This window comes from Limulus polyphemus, unplaced genomic scaffold, assembly GCF_000517525.1.
Source record: "Limulus polyphemus unplaced genomic scaffold, Limulus_polyphemus-2.1.2 Scaffold13, whole genome shotgun sequence".
Lineage (NCBI taxonomy): Eukaryota > Metazoa > Arthropoda > Merostomata > Xiphosura > Limulidae > Limulus > Limulus polyphemus.
The window spans coordinates 1,786,877-1,801,687 of record NW_013665623.1 but is presented as its reverse complement, the minus strand read 5'-3'; the positions used below and the strand labels follow the sequence as shown (position 1 = coordinate 1,801,687).

The following is a 14,811-nucleotide window of genomic DNA, read 5'->3' as shown; positions in this document are numbered from 1 at the left end:
TTCTTCCCGATTAAAAAAAAAATCCTTACGTGATAAAAAAAAAATATTGTTTTCGAAATCTGAGTAGCTGAATTATAGGAAATCCGTTATTAAAACCAAAACAATTTTTATGAAGTTTAAATTCGCAGTCCTGTGTGATAGATGAGTATTAGCTGAATGTAACATATAGAATACTCAATACTTTGTTCGTTATACAATCGGTGTCGTTAGGGCCAACCCCTAGGTTATGTATGGAATAAAAAAAATCAATACATATCTGGGTCATCAGAAGCTAGATATGAAGAACTACCTGGCATAGTTGCTCTATCTCCAGTGTATATACCGCTTTTCAGCTATCCAGAGCGTCCCAAAATCGAAAACCGGCGAATAGCCAAAACTGAGATTTCTTTTTTTCGTTCATCATTATTTTTCATCAACAGGCAGACGTAGAGCTTACCTAGTTCTAGCAGTGACTATAATTTTATCATCATTTGATAGGGCAAAACAGTCTTCACGATCTTTGACTACCTATTTTCTTATTATTCTGTGTAACATTTATATAGCTTTAGAATACACTCTAGAACCTAGTAACCCACGTACGCCATCTTATAAAAAAAAGTAAACAAACAAGTATCTTTCTTAGAAGCAGAACAGGGTGCAAAATTATTATTATTATTAAGATAGTCTCAAAGATGAGTTTACATTTATCGTTCTGATGGGATCACGAAACTTGCCATTATATTTCCTAGCTGAAAAACATTTCGAATGTCAAACAGTGTTCGAGAAAAAGATGAGGTAGACATCGATGGTGGCTGATGACATGCATAGTGTGCATGGGACTAGTTTGTTTTGCAATATGTTGTAAAATATTTCACGCGTGTGGCAGACATTAATATGGCTGTATTTATTATTTAAATATATCAGATAAATGTAACTGATTATTGTTCTTATCTCTATGGCTAATGTTAACATCTACGCCATATCGATTATTTGTTGGCATTTGTATGTGAAAGTTGTTGACATTATTTTTATTTTATATGAATTTTGACTCATAAGTGCTAGAAAATGCCTAATAACTATTTTTATTATTATATTCCTATACAACTAATTGTGTCAGTTATTTATGTGTGTTTACATAAAATATGGATTGTAATTACGGGTTTGTTACTGATTGGTGAATGGTGGTATTTGTTGGTGTATGATTGGTGAATGGTGGTATTTGTTGGTGTATGATTGATGAATGGTTGTATTTGTTGGTGTATGATTGGTGAATGGTGGTATTTGTTAGTGTATGATTGATGGTGGTATTTGTTGGTTTATAATTGATGAATGGTAGTAGTTGTTAGTGTATGATTGGTGAATGGTGATTTTTGTTGGTGTATGATTGGTGAATGGTGGTATTTGTTGGTGTATGATTGATGAATAGTGGTATTTGTTGGTGTATGATTGGTGAATGGTGGTATTTGTTGGTTTATGATTGGTGAATGGTGGTATTTGTTGGTGTATGATTGATGAATGGTGGTATTTGTTGGTGTATGATTGGTGAATGGTGGTATTTGTTGGTTTATGATTGATGAATGGTGGTATTTGTTGGTTTATGATTGATGAATGGTGGTATTTGTTAGTGTATGATTGGTGAATGGTGGTATTTGTTTGTGTATGATTGACGAATGGTGGTATTTGTTGGTTTATGATTGATGAATGGTGGTATTTGTTAGTGTATGATTGGTGAATGGTGGTATATAAACGGTCTAAATCTCCCCAATCTAAAATTCACATATATTAAAAACTTGCCCCCAATGACTCAGCGATAAGTTTACTGGCTTAAATCACTAAAATCCAGGGTTTGATTCCCCGCGTTGTACAAAGAACAGATAACTCTTCGTGTTACTTTGCACTAAAACAAACAAACAATTAAAAACTCTTATTTTGTTAGTCTTAGTAATTTTCTATTAGAAATTATTAAAATAAAACCACTGTTTCGAGAAAAGGAGCTTTTTGTAAACATTTTCCTTTAAATACTTATTCTTTCTTATTAACATTTAATCGACTTATAATCTTTGTAAGCGAACTTAATGCGTCAATCAAAGTATAACTTAGGAAAGCAGACATTAAATGTCAGAGAGATCTTCAAGAACATCAACATTGATTATTATTATGTCGCCCAATTATGAAGGAAGTTGGGGTGGAGTGGAGATTATGGCAAGATTCATTTTCTCGTCTCTAATGAGCTGATCTCAGAGTCTGACATTTCCGGAACACGGACTAGCTGTATAAACTTAAAGTTCATTTTTTTTATCCTCTACGTCATAATTTAAATCCGGAAAATAAGTCAAATTATATAAATGCACAAGTATCGACCTATTATTTAATTTAATAGGTATGAATATTATTATATTTAAGAAAATTGCGCATCACGTCTAAATAAATAAATATATATATATATATATATATACACTATCTAGCTATCTGTACGAATCCAGTTAGAAAATATGACCTGAGAATTGTTTCCCATATTATCAACACATTGAACAAGTAGAATTATAATTTGGTTCTAGCTAAAAAAAATCTAAATTTTTAAATACACATTTGATGTTAACTTCGAAACTAGTGTTATTCGAACTTATACGATGTTAAATGGGTTAATTATGTATGATCAAGTTACCAAAATTTCCTAAACGACCCATCAGAATTTGTAACACAATCAACAGAAATGTAGAGAAAGCAGTTTTTTACATTCGGTATTGATCAAATTTAGGCATTTTTTATTAGAATTGGTTGATATTTATCAAAACAGGTAATTAGAATTTACCACATTCCTCTTGATTGGTCCATCACGGATACAACATCAGACACATTTAGTTTAACATTTCAGATCTATCTTTTGTCTTTCTCAAGTTTGCTCAAGAAGCCTTCGCCCAGTACCAGAGTTCATCAGTTAGGCAGGAAGATGAGAGACATAGTTTTCTCTTAAATGCTATTGATATATGCTTTTGTTGTTTAAGCCATAACTTTTAAAGTATTACAGTTACCTGATTTGGGCATTTACTCTTCATGTCACTAAAGCTTCTTCTTTTGTTAAAAAATCTGAATATTTCGTCACAAAACTAAAATATTCTGACCCGAGCTTCTTTATGGTTAGCATTGGTTCCAAAAATAATCTATTTACACAAGTGCCTGTTAAAGAAACAATTCACTGAGCTTGTTTTTAAAATGACTCCAATTCCAAATCAAAACTTTTTTTTTTTCATTTCCGCTTTTCGTACAGATTTTCAGAATGTCCATTATGACCAGATTGACGATATGTATGTTTTTAGCCAATTTATTTATAGTTAGAAGTGAAGAAATTACTATTTACTTTTCACCCTCCAATTTTTGGATCCATTATGAAACTTGCTTATATATTGATAGTTTTCTTTCACATTTGAATGAATTTCGCCACAACATCATGCTTATAGTTGGAAATTAAATTCTTGAAAAAATTTATCTTTTTAAGTTTTGATTACAAAAGTGAAAGATGATTTCATATTACTAGTTTTCGTAAAGACACACATTAGGGAATTTATATTTTTTGGAATTCTTTCCACGATCCTTTGGAAAAATTAGGGATTATAAAGACCCCTTTTTCATACAGATGAAGATATTTGTTCCTCTCAATAGACTTTTCCAACAGAAATAAATATGTTACTATCACAACCTATTTTGATAAACAAGAATCCTCTCACGCACATAAATAAACTTTATCATCCCGAAGAAATGAATCATAACCTGAAGCTACAACCTACGATTTAGAAAAAACAACAATATATTTTTATTGTGCTGTACCACATATCACTAAACTTTCTCGTGCTATCTAAAAGACTTTTTAAAAATAATTAAAAATACAACGTGGATAGAGGTGTGAAATTTAGATCAAATTGTATTACCCAAATTTGTTGACAAAGACATCTTAGGCCCCTTGTGTCAAATTACGAGTCGATAGAAACCTGCCGACAAGCATCTATAAAATTAAAAGAACGTTTAAAAGTCCATTTCATCGTATTTGAGCAGGTGAATCAAAATAATAATTTATTTATTTTTTGGGGTGTTAAAATCATTGGAAAATAATATATATAGAAGAAAAATCAAAGAATCTCTTCTTAAAAACAAAAATCTAGCATCAACCAATATCCACGTATAAAATTATATTATTTTAATTTTTCGCTTTTTAAAAATCGTGTTTGACTTTTTAGTTCATTGTTCAGCGATATAGTATCACTGTTGGTGCTGCAACTCGTATCGTCTTTGTTCCGTTTTTCAAATATATCTTCCAGACGATACTAGGTGAGCCTAGCGACACGTAGTGTTTTTTTTCTTTTTTAATATAAAAAATAAGTTATTTTAAACACAGTTACGTGTTGTAGCCGTGAATAAAACTTTAAGTCAGGTTAACGCTTTAAGATCCGTTACCAAAGATCGTGGTCTTCTTAATACCAGGTGCCACTTATTTTTTTATATTATGATATATTAGGTTCCGAATATATCAGCTTAGGATACTCAGTCTATATCCAGTATTTAGGTTCAAGGTATTAAATTCATATCAATATGCAAAAACTGCTGTGCTTAGACTATCTTTCGTAAGCTTCTAATATAACATTTACAGTTTCCAATCTATTGGCTTTGATGAACATGGACAGTTTAATGGTCTACTGCCAGAGCCATAGGTTGTTACTGGATTAGTGACAGCAGATGATTCTAATCTATCAATTTTGTCTGTATTTGTGAACTATTAATAACATGACTTGTGCTACATAAGAGGCTCATCTGATCAAAAGTCATATTAAAACCCTTTCTCTGTTTCTTATGTTTCACATCCTATGTCTCTTATTAGCGCTTTCGTGTAATTTGAATGTCTGTGGCCCACCAATAATAAGCTTGTACTTTCTTTCATCTTGATTCATGCCGATTACACAATAAGGAATGGTCTCTTAAGACTAACAACTGATTCGTTTTCTTTGAGGAACTGCTCGTTCCAGGGGATTTAATGCTCAAAAACTCATAGGTTCATTCATTCTATACTTGGTCCATAACTTAAGGTTAATTACCTTAGGTCACCTGTTATACTGCTGTAGGTGGGACTTGGGTTGACTACTACACTACTTTACTCATATCTTCTAAATGTAACATAAACTTAATAATTTTGAAAAAAAATGCCTTAAATGCTTATTCTTGCACATTTTATTTTGCTTTTACCGAATTTCTGGCTTCCTAAAATCTCCGAAAGAGCCTTAGCTCATCTTTCTATCTTGAGTAGATAAGAATTAACAGCGACTTGGGTGTGTTTGGAAGTCATTTCGTTTCTTGTCAACTTCTGTTTCAAAAATCTAAAATAGCGCTTCATATTATCCATATTATCTAAAAATACCATAGTATACCATATGCTAATGAAAAATACATTGAAAAGTCTGATTTCCTGGAAATGGGACTGGACTAATAATCTAGGCATTTTATAATGATTATAGCGCTGTGATTTTAATATTATGAATTAACTTTATCAATGATATATAATTAATATAATTAAAATAAGGTCATAGTGGTTAGCGTACCGCACTGCGGATTGGAAAGCCCGAGGTTAGAGCTGCATTATGCCACTAAACAATATTGTACTTTCCGATGCGAATGTGCTATAAATATTTGTTTGGTTCTTATTAAGCAAAAGCTACACAATGGGCTATATGTGCTGTGCCTACCACGTGTATTGAAACCCGATTTTTAGCGTTATATCCAGATCAGACAATCCAACAATTGTGTTCAAAGTAGTCACGCACGCAATAGACTCGGATGATGATTGTCATACCACTAATGATCAGCTTTAAGTTATGCAGGTTAGGCCTGAAATTTAGAGGTCTCTATGCTCTGGTCATTTAGTGAGTGTGTCGAATAAGGTGCTATTTAGGTTGAAAATATTCTCAGTAAAACACAAAACATAATTTGGAAATAAATATAAGACACAAACAACTGTAACAAAATGCTAACGGCAGCGTACATGACAGGATTTTCCCAAGGAGATCAGCAGACAAAGTTTTACCAGGAGAAAACTGACAACATCTAATTTCGAAATCTTTATCCTATATTTATTTTTCCCAACGTTATCAGAATTTACACCTAACTTTCTGCAAGTAATAAATAAGGTAGTTTACAGAAATGAAAAGTAAAAACAAAAAGAAAACAGGATGAAATAATCATGGAAAAAAATGAGGTTACATCTTTTTAATTTAAATCTAAAATTAGACCTCAACTCTTAATCCGCTTCAAATATACCCACTTTTCGACCCTTCTTGTTTGTGTAAATACAGTACTACACAAGCTAGCATATTAAGTGTTTTTGTTGTGTAATAAACTAAGTAATGTTCTAGACGAGTCACGCGTTTTATTCCTTATTAGACATAAGTATAAGCACGTCCCAGTGTGGCCTGATGGTTAGTGTGCGGAAACGTGGATCCGAGGTTCCGTGCCTTGAGCCATATTATTGCCCCCCCCCCACTCCCCCGCCAAAAAAAAAGTCGTGATCCACACTTTTGTGGCCATGGATGCATTATAGGAATGATGGTCTGCTATCCGAGGGTCGCGGGTTCGCGTCCTTGTCGCATCAAACATGCCCACTTGGGCGTGGGGCTAGCAACTCCACCCCGATAACAAATCTGCTACAGAAACTGCAACAACACTTCCACTAGGAACGACAGAAACTAAGAAGAAGAAGAAGGTCATAAGAAAATTATCAGAGTGAGCAAGTATAGCGGCCACTTTTCTAAGTTCAGCCGGTATTAAAGCTTCAAGACCCTTATAGTTATGAAACGTTATAATATGATATACTGTAAACAGGCAAGATCACAAATAAAGAGACTGGTTCGGCGTGGGTTTAAGATAGGGATATAAAAGACAAAAGTTCATCGAAAAAAAAATAGAAAAAACCGGGAGATGTGAAGGAGAACGAATAAGCCGAGGGAGGTGAAGGAAGAAAGTTTTGCTGCCAGAAGGGGGACAAAAAACCTTATTTCTAAATATATGTGTTATTGATTACCAGTAATAAACAGCAATTTTCTATGTTTACAGTGACATGAGTCAGTTCATGATACGAATAAGTACTATCTGAATAAAGTTTATGGACATAAGAAAGGCAAGTGAAGTGCGCGTATAGCACGATCGTAACACGGTCGGATCCCACTATTTGATCTGACAAGTGTATCCCAAGAAGTGGAGATGGGAATTGTTGACTAGTTGCATTCTTCATTGTATATCACTTCCAATATATGAACGGCTAGCACAGATATCCCTTGTATAGCTATGTGGGAGATTCAGCAAACAGTATAAATATGTGTCAACTAAGAAAAAATATGTATGTGAAGTTTATTAACTATATAAACACGTATAAGAACTCAAGTGACGTTAATTCAGTTAACCAACTAAGCTAGAAATGTCTTCGGTTGTATTCTGTAGAACATTATTCTTCGTTCGACATAAATTAAAGATATTCCATATAAGCAAAGATAATTTATTACAGCGTTGTCTTTTAATGCTTCTACTTCATTTATATATTTTTTTCTGGTCAAATGTATGCATACATACATATATATTTTACACAAATCATCTCATCATCAGTAAATTGATCTGAATGTAATATAACATCGTTCATCTCTTGTACAATCCAATCAAATGAAATATTGATAATAATAATTCAGATATTCATTTTAATAAAATAGATATAGCGCAAATTGAACCTTAGAGAGTCGATATTAGGCTATATATCCTAATGATACAATAATGGAATGCTTTTTACTTAAAATAAAAATCAAAACTCTCCAAGCCATTTTACAAACATGTTTAGTGTATGTTTTATAACTATAATGAAGTTAAACTTTGCTTTTTCAAAAAAAAATATCTGTTTTATAATCACACAAAAAATTCAACATCAGTCAACATTCTGGAACAATTTTAAGCTAATTTTCTTAAAAGTGAATTTTAAAGCTCACATATTGAAAAATCGGCCTGAACACCATGGAAAATTCCATCGTTATCCTTGACATTATACACTACTAAATGTTTAATATAAATGAAAGTTAGATACACAGTTCGGCACGTTCGCGACACGGCTGCGATCGGCACAGCAGGAAATATACGTATATTATCTTATTCCTAATTATCTATTGTGAACTACTTACAATAAAAAAAATATATTTTCTAAGTTTTATGTGCATTCCTCATAAGAAATATAAAACTACTAAATAAAGCCACTATCTGTTTATTTATTAAACAAAGCCACTATCTGTTTATTTTTATTCCAATCTAGAAATGACCGTGTCGACTTTATTGACAGTGAATAATACACAAGCTATAATGTAAGCATGTGTTTTTCTTTTAATATAGTTAAATCTGCCGTACTAAAATGCTTATAAAATGCGTCTTTGAGGGGTGTGAGATTGGTGAAAATGGTGGCATTTTTTTACTTTAGTAGTGCTTACAATTTCCATGTTGCAGTTGAGTTGTTATATTTGATTATACTGTTTCATAAAATTTATCTAGTTAAGTCGGTACGTGACCTTGTTCGTTGGTGATGAGACACATTAGCTTCATGAAATCAAGTTGAATAAGTTATAAGATGCCTCTAAGTTATTATAAAAAAACTAATGTATCCAAAGTCTGATGTAATGAATCATCCTGAGTGCAAATATGAGAAACACTTGTTTTCAGAAACATATATCCAACAGAAGTTGCCACTGACCTCAAGGACAGCAAAATAGAAAGCGGTAGTTAAAGCCTATACAATAAAAACTGTGTTAAGTAGGCTGCTACAATCTATATACCAAAAACTGTATTTAAAAGGTTGCACAATCTAGAACAGTATAACTATGAGAAATAAACTACTACAATCTAGACAGTAAAACTGAGTAACACAGATTGCTACAATGTAGACAATACAAACTATGTTATATAAATTGATAATCGTTTATATCATTGACACAAAGTTACCAATTTACAAGTAAATTGATCGTAGTTTATATATAGTAATTGACACAAAGTCAATTGATCGTAGTTTATATATAGTAATTGACACAAAGTACATTGATCGTAGTTTATATATAGTAATCGACACAAAGTACATTGATCGTAGTTTATATATAGTAATTGACACAAAGTACATTGATGGTAATTGGTATATAGTAATTGACACAAAGTACATTGATGGTAATTGGTATATAGTAATTGACACAAAGTACATTGATGGTAATTGATATATAGTAATTGACACAAAGTACATGGATCATAGTTTATATATAGTAATTGACACAAAGTACATTGATCATAGTTTATATATTGTAATTTTTGATAATATTTCTCAAAATCTAATTTGAAATTCTATCCAAACCTAAAAAAGAATTTGTCGTATGATCTAATTTCCCGCAAACCTACAGTTAAAGCTTTCTTTTAAAACATTTGATAAAAACTAAATATATATGATAGCTATAAATGGATATAAAACACTCAGGGAATGGTGAAACCAAATATTTTTGCCGTCACCAAAGCTGATCTATCTATCGTATATTCTTCAAGTTGATATTACTGATTAATTAAAAATTATTTCCTGATTATTTCGTGGTTATTTTTAACACAAATTCGTCATATTCATTTTACTAATTACTTTTAAAACGCCACACCGTGGCACAGTGGTATGTCTGTGGACTTAGAACACTATAAACCGGGTTTCGATACCCATCTTGTAGCTTTGTGGTTAACTTCAAACAAACTTTTAAAACAAATTATTTGTATTACAGATTATTTTTAAAACAAATTCTTTACATTTATATTACAGATTACTTTTAAAACAAATTATTTATATTACAGATTAATTTTGAAACAAAGTATTTATATTACAGATTACTTTTAAAACAAATTCTTCATATCTATATTACTGACTACTTTTGAAACGAATAACAGATATTACGAGTTGCGTTTGGCAAAACCTATCCTATTTCTTCTTTGACGTCAGCACTATCACGTGCATGCTACACGGTCGTTGCGATATCCTGTAACAGGCGCAGCACCTCCGTACGAAGATCGTTACGACGCCAGTTAACTATTTATATTATGAATAAAAGAAAAAGCACTTGATATATATATATATCTAGTCTCTTCTACATATCGCATGAGTGTGCAAATGTAAATGTATCTAATATGCAGTTCTGATGCACATTTAAACTTGCATGTTACATTGCAGGTTTGTAAGTCCCTCTTCACAGAACTGTCACTGAAACAATAGAGTTCTAGTGGTATAAAAATAATCATGTTCTACTTTGATCGCAGTTTTTTGAATATTCTTAATGACGTTGGAGAACAGTGACGTAAGTATTTAATGTCAATGCATTAAATTTGTTCACAATGTATGTTAATATATTAGAGATGAATAATAAGCATACCAAAGCAATATAAAAATACGCGTTTTGTTTCACCTCATACTAATTTTGTGTTGCGTGCAGTCTCATAAATTGAATACTTATGTTTCGTGCTCGTAAAGTTCCTGAAGCCCCTGCTAGCAAATGATATAACAACTTAATAGCTCAGTGTGAAGTACATACTTGTACCAACATTACTAGAAACTGGAAGATTCGTAAATATTCCATCATTTTAGCAAATACAAAACTATATACATCCAATGTAGAGACTACAATGGAAGTCTCTGAGATAAGAAGACAACATTTGAATACAATGAAGACACAACACTGGAGTGATATTGTTAGGTACACCTTTCAGGTAGTCTCCGCTAATAATTAGTTTCTCTCAGGCAATGTACTACGAAACAAATCTGAATTCTGACTTTAAGCAAGAAAGAAATTAAACACAGTGAAAATCTATTTTATTTCTAAAAACTCAAGCAAAACCATCAATTTACTGCACAGAGGACAGAGTTTTTACTGGAGAAGTGAAGCTGCAGTTCGGTCTCGTTTTGTGTATCTGTTGAAAGTTGCATCTCATTGTTCCATAATAGCAGAGCATTACATTATATACAAGATTCTATAATACCATCACTCTCTGTGCGTATGTGCTAACGCCGTCATTGATAGTCATTCCAATAGAAAAACAAGATAGGATATAATCTACAAGTATTACTTGCGTAAAAAAATAAATAAAATTATACATACAGTCTAGAAACAACACCGGAATTTTTATGAAGACAGCATTATTCTTGTAACATGAAAAATATACATGCAATAGGGACACGACACTGGAGGATTTATGAACACATCATTATTGTTGTAAGTATATCAAACTACAGTGTAGAGTCAAACTGAAAGATTCATAAAAGTATTCTATTTTATCCGCGTTAGTCACCAACAGTTAACAGTTTCAGTTTGGTTTTGTTTTTCTAGTAGCTAACATGTTTATTAACGCTTCCCACTTTTGGGTTAAATTATGATGGCAGGTGTTTATGAACAGTTAAACAAAGAATCGATTTTTTCAACGACGTACTAAACCAGCACCTACTAAGTCGTAAAGATTCTTAAATACGTTTACCCTTTGGCTTGTAGCGACTAACTATATCTACACATTTATAAGGCTCAATCAATTAGCTAGTCATCACAGTATACATATTTGGAATTTTTATAAAGTGACCAGTTAGGGCTTGTCACTGCTGCGGCACGCACACGTGTTTAATATGTAGTAATAGTGCCCACCTTCGTTCTGCGCTTGTCTGATTTCATTCGTTTGTTTGTTTTTGAATTTCGCGCAAAGCTACACGAGGGCTATCTGCGCTAGCTCTCCATAATTTAGCAGTGTAAGACTAGAGGGAAGGCAGCTAGTCATCACCACCCACCGCCAACTCTTGGGCTACTCTTTTACCAACGAATAGTGGGATTGACCGTCACATTATAACGCCCCCACGGCTGGAAGAGCGAGCATGTTTGGTGTGACGGGGATTCGAACCCGCGACCCGCAGATTGCGAGTCGATCGCCCTAACCACCTGGCCATGCCGGATCTGATTTCATTCGTATCAGAGAAGATCAGACAATGAAGTGAAATACGGGATAATTTAATTTCACTCTTGAGTTGTACTTGTTAAACATGGGAAATACGAACAGAAAATAGCGTCTTCTGCACACAGGTTTTCGTAAATACGATTTGCCTAGCTTTGAATTATAGTTCGGACAATGTCATCATCCCTTGTAAGCCTCTAACTTTTTTTTCTACCGTTAGGGTTCCATAATGTTTTGATTTGTTGCTGTTATTGTTTATTATTAAGCACAAAATTACACAAAGGGCTATCTGTGCTCTAACCACGGATATCGAAACCCGGTTTCTAGCGGTATAAGTTCGCGGACATATAATGTTTTGAGAAGCACTGTGAAACAATAAGAACAAATATACTTGTCCTTAAGCAAAACGTTTTGTTTGTGAAAAAACAAAAAACACAACAAAGATTAAAAATGACGGTGAAAATATTAAAAGAACGATAAATCAAGTATGGTCACACAAAAATCAACATCGCATTCAACCATTCATAAGTATTTACTAAAATTGCCCTGTGAAAACTGTACCAACACACTCTAATTTTGTGGCCTTACCCATCTTACGTGCTCTGTAACAGAACTCAGTAAAAATATAAAAACATACAAAGACACACTAGATATTGTGTCACAATATGTACAAATTATCAATTCATAATGAGATAGGTTGAATTTAAAAGGGAATATAGATAAAGATATTGTGTCACAATGTGTGCAACACGTCAATTCATCATGAGTTAAAAGACTTTGAGAGGGGATTCGGTGAAAGGTATTGTGCCATAATATATGCAACACTGCATACATCATGAGTTATATAAATTTTAGAGAGGATTCATAAACAGATAATGTGTCACAATGTGATCAACGTCAGTTCATCATGATGTATGTGAGTTTGAGAGGGCATTTATAGAAATATATATATATATAGTGTCGCAATAAGTGAAACAAGCCAAATGGTCATGAGTTAAGTGAATTTGATAACAGATAAAAAGATAGTGTGTCGCAAATTGTGTAGCACATCGATTCATCAAGAGTAACCATATTACCTATTTATGTATTTGTTCTTACATTTTAAGGAATTCGTAACTGGTATAATTAATGTTATATTGTTATAGCTAATTAACGCATTATGATTTAAGTGAAGTGGAGAGGGGATTCATAAACAGGGATTGTGTCTCAATGTATATAACATATTATCTGATTATGAGGATTCAGAGGAAGATGTCGTGTCACAATGTGATATTGTATGCAACATGTCAATTCGCCAAGAGTTAAGTGAATTTGAGAGCGGATTCATAGATATATATATTTTTTTTTTAAAATGTATGCAATGTGTCATTTGATCTTGAGTTAAGTAAATTTCAGACGGGATTTACAGAAGATATGTGCAGAATGTCCATTCCTCATTAGTTAAGTGAAACTTGGGGAGAATTTAAAGAAATATATTGTGTCGTTGTGTCATAATGTGTGGTAAACTTCAATTCATCACGAGCTGAGTGAATTTAAGAGATTTGCGCAATATGTCAATTCATCCCGAGTACGGAATTCGAAGGGAATTCATCGAAAACTGTCTGAAAATAAATAAAGATACATCGTTTCGTTTCAATACAAATTAGACAAAGACGGAAAATATGATGAGCCATAAATCTATATATCACGTGAATTATTATAAGTATGTCACACTATTACAATTTTATTTCCCAAACAACTTTTGTGATTTAAAACTGTTATATTGTGCCACAAAGGCTAATAGACTATCGTGTGAAAGTAATAAAATGTATCTTCCGACGACTTTTAAACAAAGTTTGTTCATAGTCTATTTTAAATACTATAACTACTGGACCAATTACACGGAAAATGTGCGTGATTGTTATGTTTGTGTCCACTGAAACAGAAGGAAACAACACCCACGATAGAGACATTAATTAAGAAGGTTACAAGTCTCACCACAGACAAGTGAACAAATACGTGTCTCACAAGATTTGCATTAGGAACGCCACTCAGTGAATACCATAAACAAAGGAGGTAAAAATGAACAAAATTTCATCGTATCAAAACTTATTATATTTTCATTGCTTCATCAGTATTCTAATAATTTATATAATTTTTAAATAGGATCGTAAGAAGTAAGAGCAACCATGGTAACTCCAGTTCCAGGAAGGAGCCTTGGGACAATGAAAAGCATCAGAGGTAACCTATGTATAGATATTTTTATCTATCAAAGTATTTAATTCTAATTACCTGTGTGTTTATGCTGGTGTCTCTCTCTGTTTATCTTATATGCCTAAGTCTAGTTGTCTCTCTCTGATTATATAGCCGCATTTATATTAGTTTATTTATATACTTAATTATTTATATATATTTTTCAGTTACCTAAACATATATCTCAGATTTGTTTTTCTGCCTATTTATTTAATCCTATCGTTTTATGTTTAACTCTAGATAGCTCTATATTTATCCATCTGTTTAACTATATTTTCAATCCTTTATTTATCAACTGACGTACCCTCTGAAAGCAAGAGGAAGGCATAGGGGCCCTCCATGGGTGAGATCCGAACACTGTTCACCCATATGTCACTTACTCAAACCCTAATGGTGCATGACGTGTTTGATTATTATCGGTGGCTTGTCAGTTATAAGCATACACACACGCACGCACGCACGCATAATTTTGTCAAATAATGGTTAAAGAAAACAATGTTTAAGAAAATGTCATCTCTAGTAAAGGCTAATATGAAAGAAAGAACAGTTCTGAGTGGTAGTGCAACCAAAATGATAATCAACTATTCTACA

The 14,811-nt window shown here is 32.6% G+C and overlaps 1 protein-coding gene and 1 long non-coding RNA gene across 4 annotated transcripts in view; one reads left to right on the top strand and one right to left on the bottom strand.

Moving 5' to 3' along the window:
• The window catches only part of LOC106456969 (GRAM domain-containing protein 1C-like), a 75,198-nt gene that overhangs the window by 10,945 nt on the left and 49,442 nt on the right, over positions 1 to 14,811 (top strand). For all 3 annotated transcript variants that reach the window (XM_022382940.1, XM_022382929.1, XM_022382915.1), the window contains exon 2: positions 14,134 to 14,208. Coding sequence is in view for 2 of the 3 variants with exons in the window: in XM_022382929.1 (XP_022238637.1) it covers positions 14,134 to 14,208 (75 nt within the window). In the remaining variant the exon portion in view is untranslated. The remainder of the gene's footprint in view (positions 1 to 14,133; positions 14,209 to 14,811) is intronic.
• The window catches only part of LOC111085251, a 36,161-nt gene continuing 25,253 nt past the window's right edge, over positions 3,904 to 14,811 (bottom strand). Inside the window, exon 3 of the long non-coding RNA XR_002610078.1 lies at positions 3,904 to 3,979. This is a non-coding gene — a long non-coding RNA (uncharacterized LOC111085251). The remainder of the gene's footprint in view (positions 3,980 to 14,811) is intronic.